The following is a 27138-nucleotide window of genomic DNA, read 5'->3' on the forward strand; positions in this document are numbered from 1 at the left end:
TGCCATTTAGGCTTGTGGACACTGAGGCTGCTGAGGTCACCAGCAGGCCATCAATCATCATTTTCAAGGGTGTGTATGATACCCTCCTTTATGTGTAATAAAAGGTGTATTGGAGTGCCGGTTCCTTGTAATTTTTGGCAGCCCTTTCACTTGTGCATAGGATTTATGAGTGTAGGAGTTCCACTACCTGAACAATTGTACCACAATGTGAATGAGGCCTTCCTTTATGTGATATACAGGTTGTGCCTCTTCCTTGTCATTTTTGGCATCAGTTGCATACAAGTACTTATACAGGAAAGAATGTTTCCTAACAATTTTTTCTCTAAAATCGATTTTAGCTTTGGTTTGGTGCGTATTATTGTCAGTCTGTAAAAGTGGCGTACTACTCGGACAACATCGTTCCAAGCAGCGACCTGGGAGTCCAAGATGTATCCAGACATCCTCCCCATGCTGTTCCCGAACCATTTCAGTGGTGTTTCCATCAATTTCTGACCTTTTCCTATGAACCAGACACCCTCTTCAGAGAAGGGGGTGCCTGGTTTAATGCTCGGGTTCTCCCATTGACTTCCATTGTGCTCGGGAGCTCTGTAGAGTACCCGAGCATCACAAAGTGTTATACTCGAGCACCCGAGTACTTTGGTGCTCGATCAACACTACTAGAAAGTCATCACTTCGGCTTTCCAAAAGTAGTCAATCCTATATAATAATGTTCCATATCCAATCTCTTGAAAATACTTCATAAATTTTCAGCTCAGGAAGAGAAAATCACATACAATCATGTACTTCTTGACTTTTCACATGTAATTCTGTGCCAATGGAGGAGAGCAGTGCTGAGCTGTGGAGCTTCTATAGTAAGTGCTTATACAAACATAAATGCTGCTATTTTATGGTATATCATGGCTGGTATTATGTAGACACTACGGTTGGTATATATGAACATTGTGGCTTATGTTGTGATGGCAGTAAATTTCATTTTACATTCACACTATAGTCGGTATCATATTTGCACTATAACAAGAATGGCTGACTCTATTAAAAATACACTAACACTGGCACAATTGTTTAGGTGCTATGGCTCCTACAAACATTATGAGGTTTTATATAATGGTTTTAAGCACACATATAAAACTTACATTTCTGTAAATATGTTTTCTTTACGCAAGATATTTTTCTTTCTTTTCCAGGATGAGAATGACAACCCTCCCACATTTAGTCGGCCATCATATGTGATTACTGTAATGGAAAATATTATGGCAGGTAAAATATAACCAGCCTTTAAGGGTTTTTCCTAGTTAATAAAAATATAGAGAAGTACCTATACATGTGCTGCCACCATAGATCAGAAGTAGTTTTTTTATTTTTTATTTAATCTTGCCTTGCTCTGTGCTGCACAGTTCTTTCGATGCTGCTAGGGCTTATAGTATATGGGATTGCCAAGTAGAGAATTACTCTTCTCATGAGTCCATTTTGAGGTACACATAACTTTCTGATGAACTTATTAACTCTTTCTATTGCTAGTCTATTGCTATGGGCAACTAAGCCAGTTCTACTTTACAACAGTTTGATAAATGACCCCCATGATGTGTGACTTTCTGTACATGAGGGAGAGGGAAAAGGGAGAAAACCATGCATTCAGAGTACGAGATGTCATATAAGCTGGAGATAAAGACTAGGAAAATAATAGCAATAATGTAAGACTGGTTTATAGAGGCATCTAAATTACAAATTTAAGAGTCACAATTTTTTTTAAAAATGTTGTATGAATTTGTCTATGTATATTTAAGGCTTGCATACTTATTTCTCTTTTCTACTAATGTCCCTCAGGTGCTACAGTGCTGTTTTTAAATGCTACAGATTTGGATCGATCCAGAGAATACGGGCAGGAATCTATTATATACTCATTGGATGGTTCACCTCAGTTTCGGATCAATGCCCGATCAGGTGGTGCTATATATATATATATATTTATTTTTTTACATTTAAGTAATTTTAGTGGACTAAAAATTTATATGTTTTCATTGTCATGTCTATTGTATTCAGAACATTTGGAGAGTCCTCAGACCCTTTCACATTTTTTTATGTTGTGGCCTGGTGCTAAAATTAAAAAAAATCTTTTCCCCATCAATTTGTAATACCCCATAATAAGAAAGTAAAAACAGAGTGTTAGAAATCTTTCATAAAATACTAAATAATTACATTGACATAAGTATTCAGATCCTTTACTCAGGACTTAGTTGAAGCACCTTTGGCAGTGATTACAGCCTCCAGTCTTCTTGAGTATGATGTCACAAGTTTTGCACACCTGGATTTGGGGATTTTTTGCATTCTTCTCTGCAGATCCTCTCAAGCTCTGTCAGGTTGAATAGGGACTGGCAGTGGACAGCCATTTTCAGGTCTCTCCAGAGATGTTGGATTGATTTCAAGTCAGTGCTGGACTACTCAAGGACATTCACAGAATTTCCCCTATGCCATTCCTTTGGGCACTTAGTATTTAGGGTCATTGTCTTGTTCGAAGACAAACCTTCATCCCAGTCTGAGGTCCAGAGCACTCTGGATCAGGTTTTCAATAAGAATATCTCTGTACTTTGCTCCATTCAGCTTTGCCTCAAACCTGACCAGCGTCCCTGTCCCAGCCACTAAAGGCACACAACCACAGCAAGATGCCACCACCATGCTATACTGTTGGGATGGTATTGGGCAGGCCATGAGCAGCGTCTGGTTTCCTCCAGACATGCCAAGACTGGAAATAGAAGAAAACAGACACGGCACTCCCTAAGATAATAATTCGAGATGAGCAAATTTCTCAAAAATTCGCCAAATTTTCCGAACAGATGCGATCCAAATTTATTTGTGGCGAATCGCGTTATAAAACAGCTATGTCCTGGCTTCAGAGAGCCTGTAAAGTGGTGTAGTGTCTTGCAGTAGCACGCATAGATAGTCTTCTGTGGTGATAAAACAATACTGTGAGTCAGTATGACACACAGATGACAGGCAGCGCTCTTAGAATCACTTCACACTTCACTCATTTGGTCAATTATGGGGTCAAAACTGACCAAATAACTCAAGTGTGAACTCAGCCTTACAGGTCAATGTTAGCACCAGGTATAAAGAATCATGCATAGGCCCAAGATCCTACTATAGCGTGAAAGAGCACACTCCTTTACACCGTCATCAACTGATTCCACATAGATGTCTACAGAACCTGTTCTATTAAATGCTTATACAAGTAGAGTCCCCCCTGACAGAGTGGAGAGTATGTCAGCAGGTAATTTGTGTTGACGTCACTGATTATTTTGCCCTTCCTCTGATCTATCAGAACAATAACCCCAAAAAATGGATCCTGTCTGTTGAGCATCTGCTTTCACTCAGTCATCATTTGGTCAGTAATCCATCAGTATTGCTGAAACCAAAAATAAACAGGAGTTGATCCAAAACTGAGATGACATGTGAATTGTATCTTTGCATGTCTTCTGTGTTTTGTACCCACTCCTGCTTTTGGCTACCAAATCATAAGCCAATTTTGATGCAAAATAGGGACCATGTGATACAGGCCTTACAGCTGCTACATAGACCGGATCCGTTGTGCGTCAAATTTTTCCTTCCTTCTGACAGATTAGAATTAGAGTCAAATAAATGATGATGTAAACCAGGCCAGAAAGGCAAAATAGTGGCCCAGTCATGGAGTGGGGAGGGTGGGAACAGCATAAGAAGTCCACAGAGTAGCCCAGTGACATAGTAGTGAGGTGGCAGCAGCATGAGGAGACCACAGAATGGCCCAGTGACATGGTGAGGTGGCAGCAGCATGAAGAGACCACAGAGTGGCCCAGTGACATAGTGTTGAGGTGGAAAACAGCATGAGGAGACCACAGAGTAGCCCAGTGACATAGTGTTGAGGGGACAACAGCATGAGGAGACCACAGAGTGGCCCAGTGACATAGCAGTGAGGTGGCAGCAGCATAATGAGACTACAGAGTGGCCCAGTGACATTGTGTTGAGGTGAAATCAGCATGAGGAGACCACAGAGTGGCCCAGTAACATAGTGTTGAGGTGGCAGCAGCTTGAGGAGACCACAGAGTGGTGAGGTGGAAGCAGCATGGGGAGACCACAGAGTGGTGAGGTGGCAGCAGCATGAGGAGACCACAGAGTGGCCCAGTGACATAGTGGTGAGGTGGCAGCAGCATGAAGAGACCACAGAGTTGTGAGGTGGCAGAAGCATGAGGAGACCACAGAGTGGCCTAGTGACATAGTAGTGAGGTGGCAGCAGCATAAGGAGACCACAGAGTGGCCCAGTGACATAGTGGGGAGGTGGGTGGCAATACCAGTACCAGCTGAATATGGTGGGTGGGGGTAGGAGCACCTGTAAGTAGGTGTGGCATCAGGTGGGTGGCAGCATCAGAACAGTAGCTGAAGCAGGTAGCCAGAATAAACAGGTCTCTTTTGTCAAAGTGTAGGTGTGGCACCATAGATGATCTAGTCTGATGCATCAGGCAATGGTGTTTGAAAATCCTGGCTGATCCATGCCTTATTTATCTTCACAAAGGTCAGTTTCTCCACATTTTGGGTGGACAGGCAAGTTCTCCTTGGGGTAACTATGGCCCCCGCCTCACTAAACACCTGCTCTGGTGCCACACTACTGGCCGGGCAGCAAAGCTTCTCCAGGGCAAACTCAGCCAGTTGGGGCCACAAATCAAGTTTGGCTGCCCAGTAGTCTTCAATGTGGGGTGGCAGGGTGCACTCCAAGTATGCCACCACCTGCTGGTTCAGGTTCTGCTCTGTCTAGCTGCTGCTGCTGGTGAGTTATTTCCTCAGTAGGCAGGTAAAGAAAACTGCTCATCTACACTTAAGTTGCTGCTGATGGAGCTGGCACTTCTCCTGCCCCCCCAACCCCCCCTCAGCAGCCATGGCAGTACATAGGTATCAATTTTACTGCAGGCCAGTGTAGTACAGGCCCCAAACATTAGGCATTCACCGGACAGAAAAGAACAAGTAATTATGTGGCTGGAGGTATATTAGACGGTCATAAGATATCAATTTTACTGCAGGCCAGTACAAATAGATGTCAAAAACATATGTTTAAAAGAACAAAAAATATATAATTGGATTAAAACCATGGCTAACAAAATCCCCCATTTTGAAAAAAAAACAAATGATATTAGTTGAAATTCGATAACACGTGGTCGTCACAGGTGTTGAATTCCTCAGAGGTCCCAAACATTAGGGATTCACCGGACAGAAAAGGCCTTTAATGCCACTGCATTTACCTAAGACAGGGACCATTATTTTTTCTATGTGGTGGCGGATATGTGTGGGCTGTCATGAGGAAATTCAATTAAATGTGGTCACAGGTGTTGAATTCCTCCGAGATCCATGCCTCATTTATTTTTAGAAATGTGAGGTAGTCCACAATGTCGTGAGGTAAGCGAGTGCGCTTATCGGTCAAGATCCCCCCTGCTACGCTGAACGTCCTTTCGGACAGGACACTCGATGAGGGGCAAGCCAAGAGTTCCATGGAAAATTGTGCCAGCTCTGGCCACAGGTCAAGCCTGCACACCCAGTAGTCCAGGGGTTCCTCGCTTCTCAGAGAGTCCACATCGGCTGTTAACCTGATGTAGTCGGACACCAGTTGGTCTAGGCGTTCCCTGAGGCTGGATCCGGAGGGTGGTGGTCAATGGGTTGGCTGCAAGAATGATCTTATATTCGAAGTGACCAACACATCTTCAAACCGCCCTCTTCTTGCAGGCGTTGTAGGATTGGTGCTCGCAACTGTTTCTCTGTGGGTGAAAATTCCTCTGCCAGTGCCCACAAAAGCAGAATGCAGCATCTCTCGCAGCAAGGCCTACAAATGTTGCATTCTGACAGCCCTCTGTGATGTTGGTAAGATGTCCACCATTTTCTGTTTGTACCGGGGGTCTAAGTACGTTGCCACCCAGTACTGGTCTTTTCCCTTTATGCTTTTTATATGTGGTTCCCTCTTCAAACACTAGAGCATGAAGGCCCCCATTTGCATTAAATTAGAAGCGGTGGAGCGGCCTGGCTCCTGCTCATCGCAGAGGAGAATGTCTTTCTCGGGTCTCCTCCCCCCATCCACGGACAACACCAGGGATCCCAGAAAAGTTTAAAGCCTGCTCTTCTTGCTCTTCCTTCTCCTCCCCCTAGGCACCATCCTCCTCTGACTCCTCTTCAGACTATTGCTGACTTGTCTCAGATAGAGTAGCCCCCCCCCCTGGGAATTCATTCAGCAATGCAACTTCCTCATCTTCCTGCTCCTGCTCCTCGACGGCTTGATCAATGACACAACGTAATGCACGCTTCAGAAAGAAAGCATAAGGTATGATGTCACTGATGGTGCCCTGGCTGCGACTGACGAGTTTGGTGATCTCATCAAATAGCCGTAGAGGTCTGCATGCGTCGTGCATGAGAAGCCACTGGCGCTCCCAGAACCTGTCCTGCCGCAGAGTTCGTACAGGTAGTCGTTAATGGCACGTTTCTGCTGGAGCAGCCTATCAAGCATATACAAGGTGGAGTTCCATCACGTCGGGCAGTCACAAATCAGACGTCTGACGGGCAAATAATGTCGCCGCTAAACATCAGCAAGGCGAGCCATGGCTGTGTAAGAATTTCTAAAATGGGCAGAGATTTTCCTGGCCTGCCGCAAGACGTCCTGGACCCCGAGGTATTTGGCAACCAATCGCTGCACCACTAAATTCAGGACATGTGCCATGCACGGCACGTGTGTAATTTTACCCTTTTTCAGTGCGCTCAGCAGATTGGCACCATTGTCGCACACCACTTTACCAACTGTCAAATTGAGCGGGGTTAGCCACTGATCGGCCTGTGACCGCAGAGCTGAAAGGAGTGCAGGACCGGTGTGGCTCTTGGCTTCCAGGCACAACTGCCGCAGCACAGCATGGCAACCTCTCACCTGGCACGTCGAAAAGGTTCTGTGGAGCTTGGGGGGTGCAGCGGAAGAGGCGGTAGCAGTGGAAAAGGAGGAGTCAGCTGAGGAGGAGACGGAGGATGGAGTAGGAGTAGGAAAAGAAGAGGCAGGCCTGCATGCAATCCGTGGCGGTAACACCAAATTCACACGGCTGCCACGGGTTACACGCCTGGCGGCCATCAGAAGGGTCACCCAGTGGGCATTAAAAGTTATGTACCTTCCCTGCCTGTGTTTGCTAGACCACGTGTCTGTGGTCAGATGTATCTAGACACGTAAATTTTCTAAAGGCCTCCGAGTCCACCAATTTATATGGCAGTAGTTGGTGGGCTAGCAGTTCCGACAAGCCAGTGGTCAGCCGTTGGGCAAGAGGTTTATCCGGCTTCATCATTTTTTTACGCTCATTTGGGCCACGGAAGCCTGCCTTGTGCCAGATGAACGCGACGACAGCACGGTGGAAGGTGGAGTGAAGGACAAATGGGAGGAGAGAGGAGGACGTGGAGGACCAGGAATGTGGCTATGTGGGTTTTGATGGCGTTGCTCCCACTAGGCTCGGTGATGGGAGGCCAGGTGCCTTCTTACGGCGGTCATTCCTAGGTGAGTATTGGGCTTATAGCGACTTATGCGTTGACAGCACAGGCTGCAGATGGCAACACTATTATCAGCAGCTGACAAGTTAAAAAAAGCCTACTTTGCGGAGCCATGTGCCGGCGTCATGGGAGCGCAAGATGTGACCGTGCATGGTGGATGGTTCGCTCCCGATACATTTGCAGTCTACTTTTTTCCTCCTGTGCACTGCGAGTTCTGCCTGCTTCTCCTCCTTCTCCTCCCTATCAGCTGCTCCATCTCTCCCTTTGAACTCCCCTCCTCTTCCTCTCTTGTGGGAACCCAAGTGACGTCCATTAACACGTCATCATCGTCACCTTCACCACCACTGACATTAGAGATCTCGGAGTAGGAAGCAACAGCGGGGACCACAATCCTTGGGTACTGTTGACAGACCGCTGGGTGGCGGCCGTTGCTACCTCCTCTTCCTCATCCGATGCCAAGAATGGCTGTGCATCGGTAAGGTCTGGGAATTGATGGGAAAATTATTCCTCTGACTTGAGTGGAGGGGCTATGATGGTGGTGGTAGTGGTGTCTTTGGGGGTGCACACAGCAGAGAGTGAGGAAGGTGCAGATACAGAGGATGGTGAGGGTGCAGAAGTGAAAGGCTGAGTGAGCCACTCAACCAACTCTGGTGCGTCCTTTGATGTAATCACACACACCTTCCCCAACTTCCCACTTAGGCCCCGGCCTGGTGCACCTGCCCGACCCCTACTACCCCTGCGGTATGGCCTGCCTCTTCCTCTGCCTGTTATTTTCAAAATGACCCTGTGACAAAGTCCCTATAGAAGAGCAGTATTTGTGGAAGCAGGTATATAACCCCTTAATCTGTTTTTTGGGGGGGCAACTGGTATATCACACCAGTTGCAATTAGTTGTTTCATTGACGTTTGTCCCTCTGTATAGCTGCGGTATCTCAGCAGAACCGCACACAAATGCTGCACAATACAAATGCACTATATATAAATTATATTCTAGGTATATCGCACCCCTGCCTCAATCAGATTTTTTGGGGGGCAACTGGTATTATATCACACCAGTTGCAATTAGTTGTTCCAATGTTGTCCCTCTGTATAGCTACGGTATCTCAGCAGAACCGCACACAAAGGCTGTACAATACAAATGCACTATATAGAAATTATACACATGATGGATGTGTCATGGGTCAAATTTCTGCACAATGCAAAGAATATGTCACCAGCGGACATCGCCACATGTTTGCCTGTTTGGCGAACAGCAAACGAGCAAAGTTTGCCGCAAAACCACCACCAGGCGAACCGCAAGGCCATCTCTACTTTCCTGCCTAAATGGTCTGTTGCATCACAAAATTATTCACCACTTTACTCATACAGACGCTATAGTATATGCAGGGTGAATTCCAGACCATTCTGTCACTGCAAGTCCACTGTGGCATCCTCCATGCCAAATGGAGACAATTGCAGAGAGTGGCCCACATTATCCATCATGTGACAATACAAAACAGGGAAGGTTTATTTTGAGAAATAATGGCGGCTAGGTATATTCCAGCGATAAGTGCATGCCATCAGTTCACTGAAGGCAGTAAAATCAACTAAGTAGCCACCAGCAATTCGGCCTGGTGGGAGTTAAAGGCTCTTTCTGGGATTTTGATACAGATGACCTATCCTCAGAATAGGTCATCAGTATCTGATCATGGGGGTCCGACACCCGGGACGCCCACCGATCAGAGGTTTGAGAAGGCCCCGCTCTCCTGTGAGCACTGCAGCCTTCTCGCAGCTTACAAAGCACAGCGCGGTACATTGTATAATGGCTGTGCCTAGTATTATGCTCAGCCCCATTCACTTCAATGGGGCTGAGTGCTATACCAAGCACAGCCGCTATACATTTTATAGCGCTGTGTTGGTAAGCTGCAAAAAGGCCACAGCGCTCACAGGAGAGCGGGGCCTTCTCAAACCTCTGATTGGTGGGGGTCCCAGGTGTGGGACCCCCACCAATCAGATACTGATGACCTATACTGAGGATAGGTCATCAGTATCAAAAACTCGGAAAACGCCTTTAAGTTTGAGTTCATTTCTGAGCACATAGAAATTTCCTGGTCACACTGTGAAACTGATGATGACAATGGCAAGGACACTTTACTGCATGTGGGTTTAGCCTGGCTGCTGCAAAGGACACTGGGAGAAGGAGGCAACTCTTGCGCTAGCTGGCAGCCACTTCTATTTTCCCACAGGATCTGGTGATGTCTCTTCATATGCAGCAATAGATCGGTGCTGCCTATGCTTTAATTTGAAAACCCATGGCTTTTTTTAATCCTGCAGATCTTTCACATGGAGATGCTTTTGTCTTCCATCACTGTGGAGAAAAACTCCCAGATGGGAGATACTGACGCAAAACTAGCGGCAGCTGAGCTTGACATAACCGCCTCCGGACCGCCTAACGCAGGATCGCGTTCCGGAGGCTGATTCATTCCTCCTAGATGCATATACGCGTCATCTGGCGAGACGCGAGTTTTCCTGTAAACGCGCACACACAGGCGCGCGCGTTCACAGGAACTGCAGGTAAGCGAGTGGATCTACAGCCTGCCAGCGGCGATCGTTCGCTGGCAGGCTGTAGATGCGATTTTTTTTAACCCCTAACAGGTATATTAGACGCTGTTTTGATAACAGCGTCTAATATACCTGCTACCTGGTCCTCTGGTGGTCCCTTTTGCTTGGATCGACCACCAGAGGACACAGGCAGCTCTGTAATAAGTAGCACCAAGCACCACACTACACTACACCCCCCCTGTCACTTATTAACCCCTTATTAACCCCTGATCACCCCATATAGACTCCCTGATCACCCCCCTGTCATTGATCACCCCCATGTCATTGATCACCCCCCTGTAAGGCTCCATTCAGACGTCCGTATGTGTTTTACGGATCCACGGATCCATGGATCGGATCCGCAAAACACATACGGACGTCTGAATGGAGCTTTACAGGGGGGTGATCAATGACAGGGGGGTGATCACCCCATATAGACTCCCTGATCACCCCCCTGTCATTGATCACCCCCCTGTAAGGCTCCATTCAGACGTCCGTATGTGTTTTACGGATCCACGGATCCATGGATCGGATCCGCGAAACACATACGGACGTCTGAATGGAGCCTTACAGGGGGGTGATCAATGACAGTGGGGTGATCACCCCATATAGGCTCCCTGATCACCCCCCTGTCATTGATCACCCCCCTGTCATTGATCACCCCCTGTAAGGCTCCATTCAGACGTCCGTATGTGTTTACGGATCCACGGATCCATGGATCGGATCCGCAAAACACATGCGGACGTCTGAATGGAGCTTTACAGGGGGGTGATCAATGACAGGGGGGTGATCACCCCATATAGACTCCCTGATCACCCCCCTGTCATTGATCACCCCCCTGTAAGGCTCCATTCAGAGGTCCGTATGTGTTTTGCGGATCCACGGATCCATGGATCGGATCCGCAAAACACATACAGACGTCTGAATGGAGCCTTACAGGGGGGTGATCACCCCATATAGACTCCCTGATCACCCCCCTGTAATTGATCACCCCCCTGTAAAGCTCCATTCAGACGTCCGTATGTGTTTTGCGGATCCGATCCATGGATCCGTGGATCCGCAAAACACATACGGACCTCTGAATGGAGGGGGGTGATCAATGACAGGGGGGTGATCAGGGAGTCTATATGGGGTGATCACCCCCCTGTCATTGATCACTCCCCTGTAAGACTCCATTCAGACGTCCGTATGTGTTTTGCGGATCAGAGGATCCGCAAAACCCGGACACCGCGGATCCGCAAAACACATACGGACGTCTGAATGGAGCCTTACAGGGGGTGATCAATGACAGGGTGGTGATCACCCCATATAGACTCCCTGATCACCCCCCTGTCATTGATCACCCCCCTGTAAGGCTCCATTCAGAATTTTTTTGGGCACAAGTTAGCGGAAATAGATTTTTTTTGTTTTTTGTTTTTTTTTGTTTTTTCTTATAAAGTCTCATATTCCACTAACTTGTGACAAAAAATTATATCTCACATGAACTCACCATACCACTCACGGAATCCAAATGCGTAAAAATTTTTAGACATTTATATTCCAGACTTCTTCTCACGCTTTAGGGCCCCTAAAATGCCAGGGCAGTATAAATACCCAACATGTGACCCCATTTCGGAAAGAAGACACCCCAAGGTATTCGCTGAGGGGCATATTGAGTCCATGAAAGATTGAACTTTTTGTCCCAAGTTAGCGGAAAGGGAGACTTTGTGAGAAAAAACAAAAAAAAATCAATTTCCGCTAACTTGCTCCAAAAAAAAAAAACTTCTATGAACTCGCCATGCCCCTCACGGAATACCTTGGGGTGTCTTCTTTCCAAAATGGGGTCACATGTGGGGTATTTATACTGCCCTGGCATTTTAGGGGCCCTAAAGCGTGAGAAGAAGTCTGGGATCCAAATGTCTAAAAATGCCCTCCTAAAAGGAATTTGGGCCCCTTTGCGCATCTAGGCTGCAAAAAAGTGTCACACATGTGGTATCGCCGTACTCAGGAGAAGTTGGGCAATGTGTTTTGGGGTGTCTTTTTACATATACCCATGATGGGTGAGATAAATATCTTGGTCAAATGCCAACTTTGTATAAAAAAAATTGGAAAAGTTGTCTTTTAGAGAGATATTTCTCTCACCCAGCATAGGTATATGTAAAAAGACACCCCAAAACACATTGCCCAACTTCTCCTAAGTACGGCGATACCACATGTGTGACACTTTTTTGCAGCCTAGGTGGGCAAAGGGGCCCACATTCCAAAGAGCACCTTTAGGATTTCACAGGCCATTTTTTACACATTCTGATTTCAAACTACTTCTCACGCATTAGGGCCCCTAAAATGCCAGGGCAGTATAACTACCCCACAAGTGACCCCATTTTGGAAAGAAGACACCCCAAGGTATTTCGTGATGGGCATAGTGAGTTCATGGAGGTTTTTATTTTTTGTCACAAGTTGGTGGAATATGAGACTTTGTAAGGAAAAAATAATAATAAATCATAATTTTCCGCTAACTTGTGACAAAAAATAAAAAGTTCTATGAACTCACTATGCCCATCAGCGAATACCTTAGGGTGTCTACTTTCCGAAATGGGGTCATTTGTTGGGTGTTTTTACTGTCTGGGCATTATAGAACCTCAGAAAACATGACAGGTGCTCAGAAAGTCAGAGCTGCTTCAAAAAGCGGAAATTCACATTTTTGTACCATAGTTTGTAAACGCTATAACTTTTACCCAAACCAATAAATATACACTTATTTTATTTTTTTATCAAAGACATGTAGAACAATAAATTTAGAGAAAAATTTATATAGAAATGTTGTTTTATTTAAAAAAAATTACAACTGAAAGTGAAAAATGTCATTTTTTTGCAAAAATTTTGGTAAATTTAGATTAATAACAGAAAAAGTAAAAATGTCAGCAGCAATGAAATACCACCAAATGAAAGCTCTATTAGTGAGAAGAAAAGGAGGTAAAATTCATTTTGGTGGTAAGTTGTATGACCTAGCAATAAACTGTGAAAGTAGTGTAGTGCAGAATTGTAAAAAGTGGTCTAGTCATTAAGGGTGTGTAAGCTAGGGGGGCTGAGGTGGTTAAAAGGGTTTTCCATTACTTTACCACTGATAACCTATCCAGAGGATAGGTCATCAGTATTAAAGTCTCAGAAAACCCCTTTAAGTCTGGCACTTTTTGAGCCTGTGCCCACAGTATCATCAGCATCACAAGTTCTCAAGCTGACAACAATAGAAATATATCTGGCCCTGGCAGTTTTTCAGGCCATATGTTGCCTTTGCTCTTTATTGCTGCCGCCACGGCCACCACCCTCATTCTCTGATGTCACCTCCTCCTAAGCACCCACATCTCGCTCCCAGGTCATGTCCAACACAATCATAGTCAGAGTCCTCACCCTCCCCAACACTTTTATCAGACTGTGATATGTCTTTGTGGGCTCCTTGGCTCCCCTCCTAAATCCCTGCAATGTATTTGTCCTATTTCACAACTGTCACTGCCCTTACTGGCACAAACTTGCCTACAGGTACCACTACTACAACCACCACCACCACCAACTCCACTATGCATGAGGTCCTCAACTCCCCCATGCCAGTACCTTCTCTTTCTCTTTATGGCAGTCCAAACGTAGACTGTTCTCATACAAATCATCAACAGGGAAACACTCTTGAGGGGTCAGTGAAGACAGAGTTGATAGTGGAAGGTAATTTTCTGGGGCCACAAGAAGGAGGCGGAGCAAGAGGAATGCTGTGACCCCTGGATTTAAGGCATGGTGACAGATTCAGAGATTACCTCAACATCATCCTGCTAAGACTGAGAGGAGGAGTGAGACATCCAATTCACAATATTATCCTCTTTGTCCTCAATAATATCAGAGCCAGGGAGAACTGTGACCAACTACAAGCTGGATGGCTGGTGCTGCTACTGCTGTTTGCACTACTACCCACATTCTGACTCTCGGATAATGAGGAATGGGTCCTTTGTTTTCCACTCCGCCGTTTACTAGAAATTTTATTTTAAAACTGGGACAGCAGTAGAAGTAAATAGCAAAAAAAAGTCATATTCACCCTTTTTCGCCCCTGACACTTCCAGCATCACACACTGGTTCTGCACCTCAGACATTTTCCTGGCTGCAGCTGTGATGTTCTGTGCATGCTTAATTCTTGTTCAGCCGCTCACTGGCCTTAGTAGTGCATTAGACAATTTTCTGAGGCTAGCAATTGACTTCAGTGGTGACGTCACCATTGCTTCCAGGAAAACAAACACTGATGGAAAGAACCGGCTCACTGCGCAGGAAGTGACAGGGGTAAAAAGGGGTAGGAGTTTTTTTTTAATTAATATTTTTATGTCATTTACTGCATTAATTATGTATCTCAGACAATCCTTTAAATTACACCATGTTTTCACTTTTTATTTTCATGTGTAGGTCATTTGTCATGGAAATTGTGAAGATTTCCCTTTAAGGCTATCTAGATTGTGGATTAATGTTATGTTAATGATGAAAGTTTATTGTTCAAATGATTCTTTGAACTGAAAAATATTATTGGCAGTAATCTAACTTTTAGAATGAGCACCTACTGATTCTGCAGTCTTTACACTTGTTTAAGTCCTTTCAGCTGCTCGAGAAGCCATAATGCTAAGCTATAGAGAGTTCACTATGCTCAGACGTGTCCAATTGATGCCTTGTAAAGACATAAGTACTTTCCGTAGGAGTTTCAAATTAGTCATACATTCAGTGCTTAGGAATAGCTTTAACTGAAATAGTTTTAAAACAGAATAAAAAGATTCACCTTCACTATGCTTAACTTTTTCAAAGATGTTTTTTAACTCCTTAAGAACTTTAGCCATCAGGGTTGAGCAATATATATATATATATATATATATATATATATACACTCAAAGAATTATTAGGAACACCTGTTCTATTTCTCATTAATGCAATTATCTAGTCAACCAATCACATGGCAGTTGCTCCAATGCATTTAGGGGTGTGGTCCTGGTCAAGACAATCTCCTGAACTCCAAACTGAATGTCAGAATGGGAAAGAATGGTGATTTAAGCAATTTTGAGCGTGGCATGGTTGTTGGTGCCAGACGGGCCAGTCTGAGTATTTCACAATCTGCTCAGTTACTGGGATTTTCACGCACAACCATTTCTAGGGTTTACAAAGAATGGTGTGAAAAGGGAAAAACATCCAGTATGCAGCAGTCCTGTGGGCAAAAATGCCTTGTTGATGCTAGAGGTCAGAGGAGAATGGGCCGACTGATTCAAGCTGATAGAAGAGCAATGTTGACTGAAATAACCACTCGTTACAACCGAGGTATGCAGCAAAGCATTTGTGAAGCCACAACACGCACAACCTTGAGGCGGATGGGCTACAACAGCAGAAGACCCCACCGGGTACCACTCATCTCCACTACAAATAGGAAAAAGAGGCTACAATTTGCACGAGTTCACCAAAATTGGACTGTTGAAGACTGGAAAAATGTTGCCTGGTCTGATGAGTCTCGATTTCTGTTGAGACATTCAAATGGTAGAGTCCGAATTTGGCGTAAACAGAATGAGAACATGTATCCATCATGCCTTGTTACCACTGTGCAGGCTGGTGGTGGTGTAATGGTGTAGGGGATGTTTTCTGGGCACACTTTAGGCCCCTTAGTGCCAATTGGGCATCATTTAAATGCCACGGGCTACCTGAGCATTGTTTCTGACCATGTCCATCCCTTCATGACCACCATGTACCCATCCTCTGATGGCTACTTCCAGCAGGATAATGCACCACAAAGCTCGAATCATTTCAAATTGGTTTCTTGAACATGACAATGAGTTCACTGTACTAAAATGGCCCCCACAGTCACCAGATCTCAACCCAATAGAGCATCTTTGGGATGTGGTGGAACGGGAGCTTTGTGCCCTGGATGTGCATCCCTCAAATCTCCATCAACTGCAAGATGCTATCCTCTCAATATGGGCCAACATTTCTAAAGAATGCTATCAGCACCTTGTTGAATCAATGCCACGTAGAATTAAGGCAGTTCTGAAGGCAAAAGGGGGTCCAACACCGTATTAGTATGGTGTTTCTAATAATTCTTTAGGTGAGTGTGTATATATATATATATATATATATATATATATATATATAGTCAAAATTGTTGGTACCCTTCTGTTAAAGAAAGAAAAACCCTCAATGGTAACGGGAATAACTTGAAACCAACAAAAGTAATAATAAATAAAAATGTACTGTAAATCAGCTATTGCTTTTTTTTTTTTAATTATCTTTATTTTAATTTTAGAAAACACATAAAATTAATACATAGACCAATGTCAATCACATTAGTGTATAATATATAACAATATATAACATAACCATCACATCCATGTATATAATATAATAGAATTCGTAAACATCGTTATATCCCCCCCCCCCCCCCCCATTGGCTGTCGTTCCCCTCAATTCATCCAAAGAAGAAAAAACATTAATAATTTATTTCTAAGTGGTTCTGCGTGCAACTCTCCGATTCCTTTCCATATCCTCATATATTTTAATTTGTTGAAGGTATAAACCCCACTCCCTTGACGAGGGCTGGGAGACAGAGCCCCAGTGCCTGACCAATATAGCTTTCGCGACCATCAATCCTCTCATCCAGATCCGTCTAACCTGGGGGGGACTTCAGTTTCTGAACCATAGTCTCCAAAGATCACTATCAAGATCCTCGGGTTATAGTTCATTAAGGATACCTTCTGAAGGGGAGAGAAAACCTCATCCCAGTATTGTCTTACTTTACTACAGCTCCAAAGCATATGGACATAACTCGCATTCACATATCCACATTTAGGACAACTACAGTCCCGGTCCCTATTCTGAGGGAATTTTCCTTGGGTTTTGGGCGTATAATACAGTCTATGAAGGATCTTAAATTGAATTAGTCTATGAGCACTGGAAACTGTCGCCTTTCTCACATTCCTATAGATAGTGGGCCACTGTAAAGGAGGGCAATTCAACTCTTGCTCCCATTTACTTGGGCTTTTAAAAGGTGTTACAGTAGCCAGTGCCATTCGGAGTTTAGCGTATAATCTAGATAATTTCACCTTCTGGTCCTTCTGGGCGTCACAATAATCAAAAAATATATTCTTTTGTGGAAAAATACGGCCCCTATTCCTAGAAGCTTCAAATAAATGTTTCAAACGTGCATACATAAATACATCTAATGGTGAACTATCATGAAAACCAAATTCCAAAAGTGATTTAAAATGTCCTAAATGGAATAGGTGAGACACCCTATTGATACCATTACGTGTCCAATACCCAAATTCTTTAATTTTGAAAAATTCCTCCAACGCCCTGTTCCCCCACAATGGGGTGAAAACGAACGGGCCAGGGACTTTAAGGAACTCCTTCAACCTATTCCACACCCTCTGTATTGATAAAGGGATCAACAAGGGTTTCCTCATTCCCATAGATCCTGTTTCCAAACATGAAAAAATATTCCCGATTGGTGTATCCAAAAATAATATCCTTGAAAAAAGGGTAGTGACAACCCACCATCTGCCTCCGACAACCATAGATATCTCTGCTTTATACGCACCCTCTTCCTGCCCCAAATTAGATCATTAATCAAAGTCTCCAATCTATGAAAGAAGATATCGTCAATCCAAACAGGGGAAGCACAGATCGGAAACAGAACCATAGGCAAAATAATCATCTTGATCAGCGCAATTCGATCTGTCTGTGCCAGTATCAATTTCCGCCAAGCACCGACTTTGATCCTGACTTTATCCAAAACTGGGACCAGATTAAGCTCATAGAACCAACTTATAGGAACCCCGATCTTAACCCCCAAGTAATCTAAGGTATCGTTAGGAGCCAAAACACGAACTCGGCTCCCCACATCTACAGCTTTCCGGTTCAGCGGGAGGAGCGATGACTTTGACCAATTGATCAAGTAGCCTGATAATTTACCATAATATTCTATAACCTCTATAACATAGGGAAGGATTTTCCAACCCTGGTCCAGAAACAGAATCACATCGTCTGCATATAGGCTAATTTTATCGCTCCATCCCGCCACCCCGAAACCATCTATACTATTCTCCAACCGGATCCGACAAGCCAACGGTTCTATAAAGAGAGCGAAGAGGAGAGGAGACAGGGGACAGCCCTGTCTCATCCCTCTCCGCATCATAACAGGAGAAGTACCAATACCATTGATATTGATATATGCAACCGGGTGTTCATATAACATTTGAGTCCTTTCCAAAAAAGATTTCCCAAGGCCAAAATGAGACATCGTTGCCCACAAAAAAGGCCACTCCATCCTGTCAAATGCCTTAGCGGCGTCTAATGACAGGATGGAGTGGTCCACACTACCCCCAACAGACAAGTTCAGGTAGACCCTATATATACTCAGCTGTAACTGGCGGCCCGGGATAAAGCCCGTCTGGTCAGGGTGTACCAGACCGGCTATAACCCTCTTCAGGTGACCAGCCAGAATTTTTGCAAAGATCTTATAGTCCGTATTTAGGAGCGATATAGGTCTATATGACCCCACATCGCATGGGTCCTTATCCTTCTTCAAGACCAAGACAATCACTGCCTCTCTAAATGATGGTGGTAAAGAGCCGAGTGCGCAGGATTCATTAAAGACCCGAAGAAGGATCGGGAGGAGGGACTTGGCATGGTACCTATAGATTTCAAACGGCAAACCATCTGGGCCTGGTGATGAACTATACTTTAAGGACGGGAGAATCGCTTGGAGTTCCTCTAAAAGAATAGGGGAATCCAGCATTTCTCTATCTTGGATAGTTACCTGGGGAAGCGCCAATTGTTGAAGGTATTGATCCATGTCAGCACGATCAACCATAGACTTAGCTTTATAAAGGGAAGAATAGTATTTCACAAATTCCTCTCTAATCTCCTCTGCAGATCTCACTCCAATTCCCTGTGAATTCCTGATTTCTTTTATACTAATATCGTCTCTTTGGTTAGCCACCAAACGAGCCAAAAATCTACCCGTTTTACCCGACTCACAAAAACGATTCTGGCCTTGAAATAACAGTTTGTGTTGTGCTTTTTTATATAACAGTGTCTTAAGCTGAGAATTAGCCTCCCCTAATTAGGTGACAAGTTGCTCCGTATGACAATCAATCAATGCGGCACGCAAGCTCCTTATTGAGTCTGTCAGTTGTTTTTCCCTTCGTCGTGATTCCTTTCTGAATCTATGAATTTTATTAAAGTACAGACCCCTAATATGGGCCTTCAACGCATCCCACACATAATGGATGTGTGTAGACCCTACGTTGAAGCTATTGCTTTTTAATTGTGAATTATCAAAATAACAACTGTGATAAAAACCAACTAAGGCTACTTTCACATCTGCGTTTTTGCTGGATCCCTCACGATAATACAACCGTCTGCATCCGTTATGAACGGATCCGGTTGTATTATCTTTAAAATAGCCATGACGGATCCGTCTCTAAAATCATTGTAAGTCAATGGGGGACGATCAGTTTTCTTTTGTGTCAGTGAAAACGGATCTGCCTCCATTGGCTTACATTGTTACAATGATCCCAGGACGCACTCAAAAACGCTGCTTGCAGCTCTTTTGTGTACGTCTTGGGAATGAAATGAAATGGAACAGAAAACATTTTGGTACACTCCGTTCCCGTCATATCAGTTTTGTCCCTATTGACAATGAATGGGGACAAAACTGAATTGTTTTCCTCTGCTATTGAGATCCTATGATGGATCTCAATAGTGGAAAGGGAAAGTGCAGATGTGAAAGTAGCCTACTGAAACTGGCCTGGTGAATTATCAGTTTCAAGTTATTTCAGTGCCCATTGTTTATTTTTCTTTCGTTATCGGATAGGTACCAACAATTTTGTCCATGCGTATATATGGGAAGAAACAAAACAGCAATTTTTACTTTATGTTTTTGTCTGCTGTTCATTGTACAGTAGAAATAGCACTAAGTGCTCATGCACATGTGCTGGCCGTGCCCGTATTGCGGCCTGCAAACAGTTGTATCACAGATGCAGACCTATTCACTTGAATGGGTCCCTATTCTGGAAGATAAGGTGCGGTGCAGAACGGAGGTACGGATTGGAAGCCACAGAAGCACCACAGAGTGCTTCCGTGGGCTTTCCGTCTGTACCTCTGCACTGCAAAAAAGTAGTGCGTGCACTACTTTTTTGCAGTGCGGACCATCAGATGCGGATCACAGACCCCATTTATGTGAATGTGAACACATCTGCAGATGGTGGGCACACGGTCGGTGCCCATGCATTGCGGACCACGGTCGTATGCATGAGGCATAAAGGGGTTGTTTGCCTTTGATATATTGATGACCTATTCTCAGGATAGGTCATCAATATCAGATTGGTGAGGAGCCAACTCCAGGCACTTCAGCTGTTCCATTGAAGTGAATTGGATGGCAGAGTTGTAATTACACCTGCCCACTTCTGCAAATGCGATGGCGAGCAGGTAAACAGAGAAGAGAAGGCAGTGCTCTTCAAACAAGAAGTCTTCTCAAACAGCGGATCGGCGGGGTGTCAGGAGTTAGCCCCCTGACAATAGTAAAAAGTGGACATCCCCTTTAACTTTATGGGTTGTTACAATTATGCATTACTGGATGCAAATAGTTTTCATACTGTACTACTTTTGCACCATAATGCATTTCATATATAAATCTTAGTTGCATCCTATATCATTGTATGTACCCAATAATGTCTGGCTATGACTAGCATATGCTAGAACATGAGGAGTCCCCTGCATAACAGAAACGGGACGGATCTATTTTGCAGCCCATAGACTTCTATTATGACGGAATGAATAGCGGAATGCCTCTAAAAGCATTCCGTTATGCATTCTGTCATATAATTGCGTTATGGTCCGTGGTAACGGAATCCATAACGCAATTCACCTTTTACCAACAAACGAAGTGTGAACGAATTTCAAAATATGAAATTCGCTCATCTCTAACTGTATTTATTGATCAGTTGACTTCAGTTCTTTGCAATGATTTGGTGCTTTTTTTGTTACTTTAGTATTGATTTCATGATATATTTGATCTTTATATTTTCCTTCCATATGCAAGTTAGGTTAGGTGATTTTGCCAGATTTTAAACTGAAGTCTCAAAGGAAAAGACTATGAATAATGCATTGCTATGCCCAATTTTCTCGTCAATTTCATATTGATTTTTAATTTACACCTTCGCTTACAGGAGAAATAACTACAACTACTCTACTGGATCGGGAAACGAAGTCAGAATACATCTTAATAATACGAGCAGTTGATGGAGGTGTGGGACCCAATCAAAAAATTGGCATTGCTACAGTAAGTTGATTTTCATTTTTCCCTGCCAGTCATAAAGTCATTTTCTGTCATTTGAAAGTAGTGTAAGGGATCACCTTCTTTCAGGGGGTCGCACTCACAGATATCTTCACAGACACCAGGATTTAAGGGCCAAACTGTGTTTTATTGCAGCACATCCACGTAAACATAAACAGTTATACAAAATAAACTCCTGCCCGGCTGGGCTCTACCTTAACAGAATTATGATTTCCCTGACTCACCTATAGTCTCAGATTTATGCTCAGGGTCTCAGGCTCAAAAGCCTCAGTCGGTCTGCTCAACAAACACGGTTCCACACCGAAAAGCTATCAGGCGTTGCATAGCCTTGTGGCCCCTCAGTCCTCCAGACTGAGACCACCCACAGAGCCTCTGCTCCAGATTCACACACACACTTTTCCCAGACTGACACACTGAGGGTGGATTTATGCCAGACTGATTAGAGTAGGCTTCACCTGCGCTCACCTCAGTTATGGGGGAATACCCATGCTGGAAGGGTGTGGACCGGCAGCTCCCACTACCAAGCCTAACTTCCAGTCCAATTGAAATCCAGCCCAGAATACAATGTAAATAAAGCTGTCTCAGCAAACTATCCTTTGCTGAGACCACTGCACACTTCTGGATTTTAGTTATCTCACCCAGCTGAGGTATCTGGGTGAGATCTACACGCCCTCCTGCACTGTACACCTTGCCACAGTAGGTTATGTTTTATAATGTGCATTTTAAGTTGCACGCATTAGAGGACACATCTATTTTAAGAACTTATATACTGTTGCACTATTTGACATTCACATTTATTTCCTATATCTTTAACAGAACCTAACACAGTTATCTCTGTCTTCCATTCTTTATTACATATGGGTTATAAATTACCTACTAAAGCAAAAATTAAAAGAATGATGTTCTTGTTGGTGTTCCTTGTAGATCTGCCACTTTATCCTATTTTGTCATAGATCCCACTTTTTTTGATTGTTGAATTTCATAGTTAATTAAACATTTCATATTTTTTATTCAATTTTTTAAGCTTTTAAGAAAACAATTTAACAATTACAAATCATAAAAGTCATCAAGATGTAGGTCAGTGCTTAATAAACATGACACACTGTACACAAGGGTAATATTGAAGGGAATGTTTCGCTAGAAAAATGACCTATTGTTTAAATCAAGTTTTGTCAATTTTTCCCTGCCCCTATCTATATTTTAAAAAATATCCTAAAATTATGAAGTTTTCACACTGGCCATTAGGCCTAAAACATGTAAAGTTTCCTATTCTTTAAGAGCAGCCACACAGGCCATAAACACAATAGACTGCAGGGGACCTCATGCTCTGTGTAGAGGTCAGTAGAGAGTAGATATGCTATGATATTAACTATTATGAATGGTGGATCCTGTGTTATCTATATATAGGTGATATCTGTCATTGTAATTCTGCCATTGATAATTTGATGAGTGCTGAAAAGTCTCAACATATTATTAGACCTAGTGACCAGCATAAAAACTGCACAATTTTAGTTACCTTATTTTTTGCCCTTTGAGACCCACCTGCCCATAAGACGTAACTAGATTTTGGAGGAGGAAAATAAGAAGAAAAACAAAATTTCATCAGACCTCAGCTCTGACCCTCAATGTTAATCAGGCCTCAGATCAGACATCCATGTGAATGACCCCTGATCAGACCTCAATAAGTCCTCCAATCAGACCTACATGTGAATGACCCGTATTCAGACCTCAGATCAGACCTCAATAAGTCCTCCAATCATACCTCAAGTCAGACCTCCATATGAATAACCCCCAGTCAGACCTCCATAAGACTCCCATTGAGACCTTCAAATGACCCCTATGCTCAGATCAGATACAAAAGAAAATCAACTTACCTCTCCTGCTCCGGTCACCGCTGCTCCTCACAACCAGCTCTTCTTATTTTTCCTGCCATGCACTATGCTGTGACTCAACACGATAAGTGTGAGGCCACAGCTCTGCTTCGTCCTCACACTATGTGCAGTCACAGCACAGTGAGCAGCTGAGGACAAGGAAGCAGTGAGTACATAGCCCAGGGAGCACTGCATTCACCACTTCTCAGTCCTCCACTAATTAGCTCTTCCATAATAGAAGCCCTCATTAGTATTCTCCCCATAAGACACAGTGACAAAATCTCTTGCTTTGGAGGGAAAAAAGTGTGTCTTATTGGGTGGAAAATGTAAAGAAAAAAAAATCAAAGAAAATATAACATAAACATGCAATTGGCACATTCCTTTTAAAACAGCTCAGAAAAATAGCTGTGCAATGGCTTATAAGAACACAAACCTTCAAACTGTGATAATTCAAGGTAAACCTGACATTAAGACTGACAAAGACATGAGAAGAAAAGAGGGAGAAGAGAGAAGGAAACGATGATAATAATAATTGTTATTATCATTATTACAGCAAATAGCATACACGGCGAAAGCTGCCTGGTATTTCGTTGTCTCCTGTAAGCTGAGTCAGAGACGCTACATTTTGCAGAATTTCACTTGCATGCTATGGGCTTAGGCGGGAAGATCCTCCATTCGCATCACCTCCTAAATTCTGGCAAACCAGTGTCCAATAGTTGGAAGTTCAGTTTGAGGCCACATGGTAGGGATACAAGCAGGACAGGAATCTAAAATAATTAGTCCCCTATGATTTAAAAACCCTTGACACAGCAATCATGTTGAACATGGCTTATATTGCCTCTGCATTCGAATGCTTGCTAGGGAAAGCCATGACATCCTTAATCACAGAAAGGGCTCAAATGACATCACAGTCATCAGTGATCTGTGTATTGGGGCAGCAGGTAACACAGAAAACATGTTTTTCCTGCTAACTTGAAACCCAATGGTGACAAATAAATAGATAGCTGTCTCCTCGAATCATCCCCTACACATGCATGCTTAGCTTAACCAAGCATGCATATGTAGTGATGGGGAGCAGTACAAAAGCTGTTGCCAGACTCTTCTGACTTCTCCCTGCTAACAAAAGGATCAGGCGTCCAGTCCATTGTGCCTGATCCGTATCTCCCCCATGGTAGAGTCGGGAGGACGCCATAAAAGTTAAATGGTCAGCCAAACTTTTCAGGTTCATCCAATACTAATGAGTATGCCAAGCTTTACAAGATCGAAAAAATCTGATCTTAAGATAGTGGGAGCACCAAGTCTCGGAACCAACCACAATTTAGAGACTATAAAAGGTTCGCATTGCTTATCAGTAAGCTCATTAAGGACTCCCTCTTCATGCTCACCATATTCAATTGTATGTTTAACCCCTTAAGGACTCAGCCCTATTTCACCTTAAGGACTTGACCATTTTTTGCAAATCTGACCAGTGTCACTTTAAGTCCTGATAACTTTAAAACGCTTTGACTTATCCAGGCCGTTCTGAAATAGTTTTTTCGTCACATATTGTACTTCATGACACTGCTAAAATTGGGTCAAAAAAGTAATTTTTTTTGCATAAAAAAATACCATATTTACCAAAAATTTAGAAAAATTAGCAAATTTCAAAGTTTCAGTTTCTCTACTCTGTAATACATAGTAATACTTCCAAAAATTGTGATAACTTTACATTCCCCATATGTCTACTTCATGTTTGTAGCATTTTGGGAATGATATTTTATTTTTTGGGGATGTTACAAGGCTTAGAACTTTAGAAGCAAATCTTGAAATTTTTCAGAAATTTACAAAAACCCAATTTTTAGGGACCACTACAGGTCTGAAGTCACTTTGCGAGGCTTACATAATAGAAACTGCCCAAAAATGACCCCATTCTATAAACTACACCCCTCAAGGTATTCAAAACTGATTTTACAAACTTCGTTAACCCTTTAGGTGTTGCACAAGAGTTATTGGCAAATGGGGATGAAATTTGAGAATTTCATTTTTTTTGCCTAATTTTCCATTTTAACCCATTTTTTCCACTAACAAAGCAAGGGTTAACAGCCAAACAAGACTGTATCTTTATTGCCCTGACTCTGCCGTTTACAGAAACACCCCATATGTGGCCGTAAACTACTGAACGGGCACACAGTAGGGCGTAGAGGGAAAGGTGCGCCGTATGGTTTTTGGAAGCCAGATTTTGCTTGACTTGTTTTTTGACACCATGTCCCATTTGAAGCCCCCTAGATGCACCCCTAGAGTAGAAACTCCATAAAAGTGACCCCATCTAAGAAACTACACCCCTCAAGGTATTCAAAATTGATTTTACAAACTTTTTTAACCCTTTAGGTGTTGCACAAGATTTAATGGAAAATAGAGAGACAATTTCAAAATTTCACTTTTTTGACAGATTTTCCATTTTAATATTTTTTTTCCAGTTACAAAGCAAGGGTTAACAGCCAAACAAAACTCATTATTTATGGCCCTGATTCTGTAGTTTTTTTTTACACCATGTCCCATTTGAAGCCCCCCTGATGCACCCCTAGAGTAGAAACTCCAAAAAAGTGACTCCATTTTAGAAACTACGGGATAGGGTGGCAGTTTTGTTGGTACTAGTTTAGGGTACATATGATTTTTGGTTGCTCTATATTACACTTTTTTGTGCGGCAAGGTAACAAGAAATCTGACAGGTTAGATCATGTGGTAATTTTATAGAGCAGGTTGTCACGGACGTGGAGATACCTAATATGTATACAATTTATTTTATTTATGTAAGTTTTACACAATTATTTCATTTTTAAAACAAAAAAAATGTTTTAGTGACTCCATAGTCTAAGAGTCATAGTTTTTTCATTTTTTGGGCGATTATCTTAAGTAGGGTCTCATTTTTTGCGGGATGAGATTATGGTTTGATTGGCACTATTTTGGGGTGCATATGACTTTTTGATCGCTTGCTATTACACTTTTTATGACGTAAGATGACAAAATATTTCTTTTTTTACACCGTTTTTATTTTTATTTTTTTACAGTGGTCACCTGAGGGGTTAGGTCATGTGATATTTTTATAGAGCCGGTCGATACGGACACGTCGATACCTAATATGTATACTTTTTTTATTTATTTAAGTTTTACACAATGATTTCATTTTTGAAACAAAAAAAATCATCTTTTAGTGTTTACATAGTCTAAGAGCCATAGTTTTTTCAGTTTTTGGGCGATTATCTTGGGTAGGGTATGATTTTTGCGGGATGAGATGACGGTTTGATTGGTACTATTTTGGCGTACATGCAACTTTTTTGATCACTTTATTACCTTTTTTGGGAAGTAAGGTGGGCAAAATTTCAATTTTCTCATAGTTTTAATTTTTTTATTTTTATGGCGTTCACCGTGCGGGGAAAGTAACATGACCGTTTTATAGATCAGGTCGTTACGGAGGCGGAGATACCTAATATGTGTAGTGTATTTTATTTTATTTATTTTTTATTCAGTGATAAATGTTTTTTTTTTTTAATCTTAACTTTTTTCACTTTTTTTTGACCCAGACCCACTTGGTTCTTGAAGATCCAGTGGGTCTGATGTGTGTATAATACAGTACAGTACACTATATAGGGTGCTCAACTGTATTTTACTTACATTTTGCCTGAACAGATCTATGCCTTTAGCACCATGGACAGCAGGATGCCTGAGAAGGCGTCCTGTTGCCATGGGAACCTTCCCCGTCTGCTCAGTTGTAGCCACAACTGCGCAGACGGGGAAGGGTAAGGACGGGGCTGTTGGGGGGCTGTCTGGGGGCTCTCTCCCTCTCCCA

At 43.1% G+C, this 27138-nt stretch overlaps 1 protein-coding gene across 1 annotated transcript in view; it reads left to right on the plus strand.

Moving 5' to 3' along the window:
- CDH23 (cadherin related 23) overlaps positions 1-27138 on the plus strand; it is a 1196655-nt gene that overhangs the window by 697138 nt on the left and 472379 nt on the right. Inside the window, exons 16-18 of the mRNA XM_040438415.1 lie at positions 1185-1257; positions 1825-1941; positions 21314-21426. Coding sequence (XP_040294349.1) covers positions 1185-1257; positions 1825-1941; positions 21314-21426 — 303 coding nt within the window. The remainder of the gene's footprint in view (positions 1-1184; positions 1258-1824; positions 1942-21313; positions 21427-27138) is intronic.

The sequence above is a fragment of the Bufo bufo genome, chromosome 6 (assembly GCF_905171765.1).
Source record: "Bufo bufo chromosome 6, aBufBuf1.1, whole genome shotgun sequence".
Taxonomy (NCBI): domain Eukaryota; kingdom Metazoa; phylum Chordata; class Amphibia; order Anura; family Bufonidae; genus Bufo; species Bufo bufo.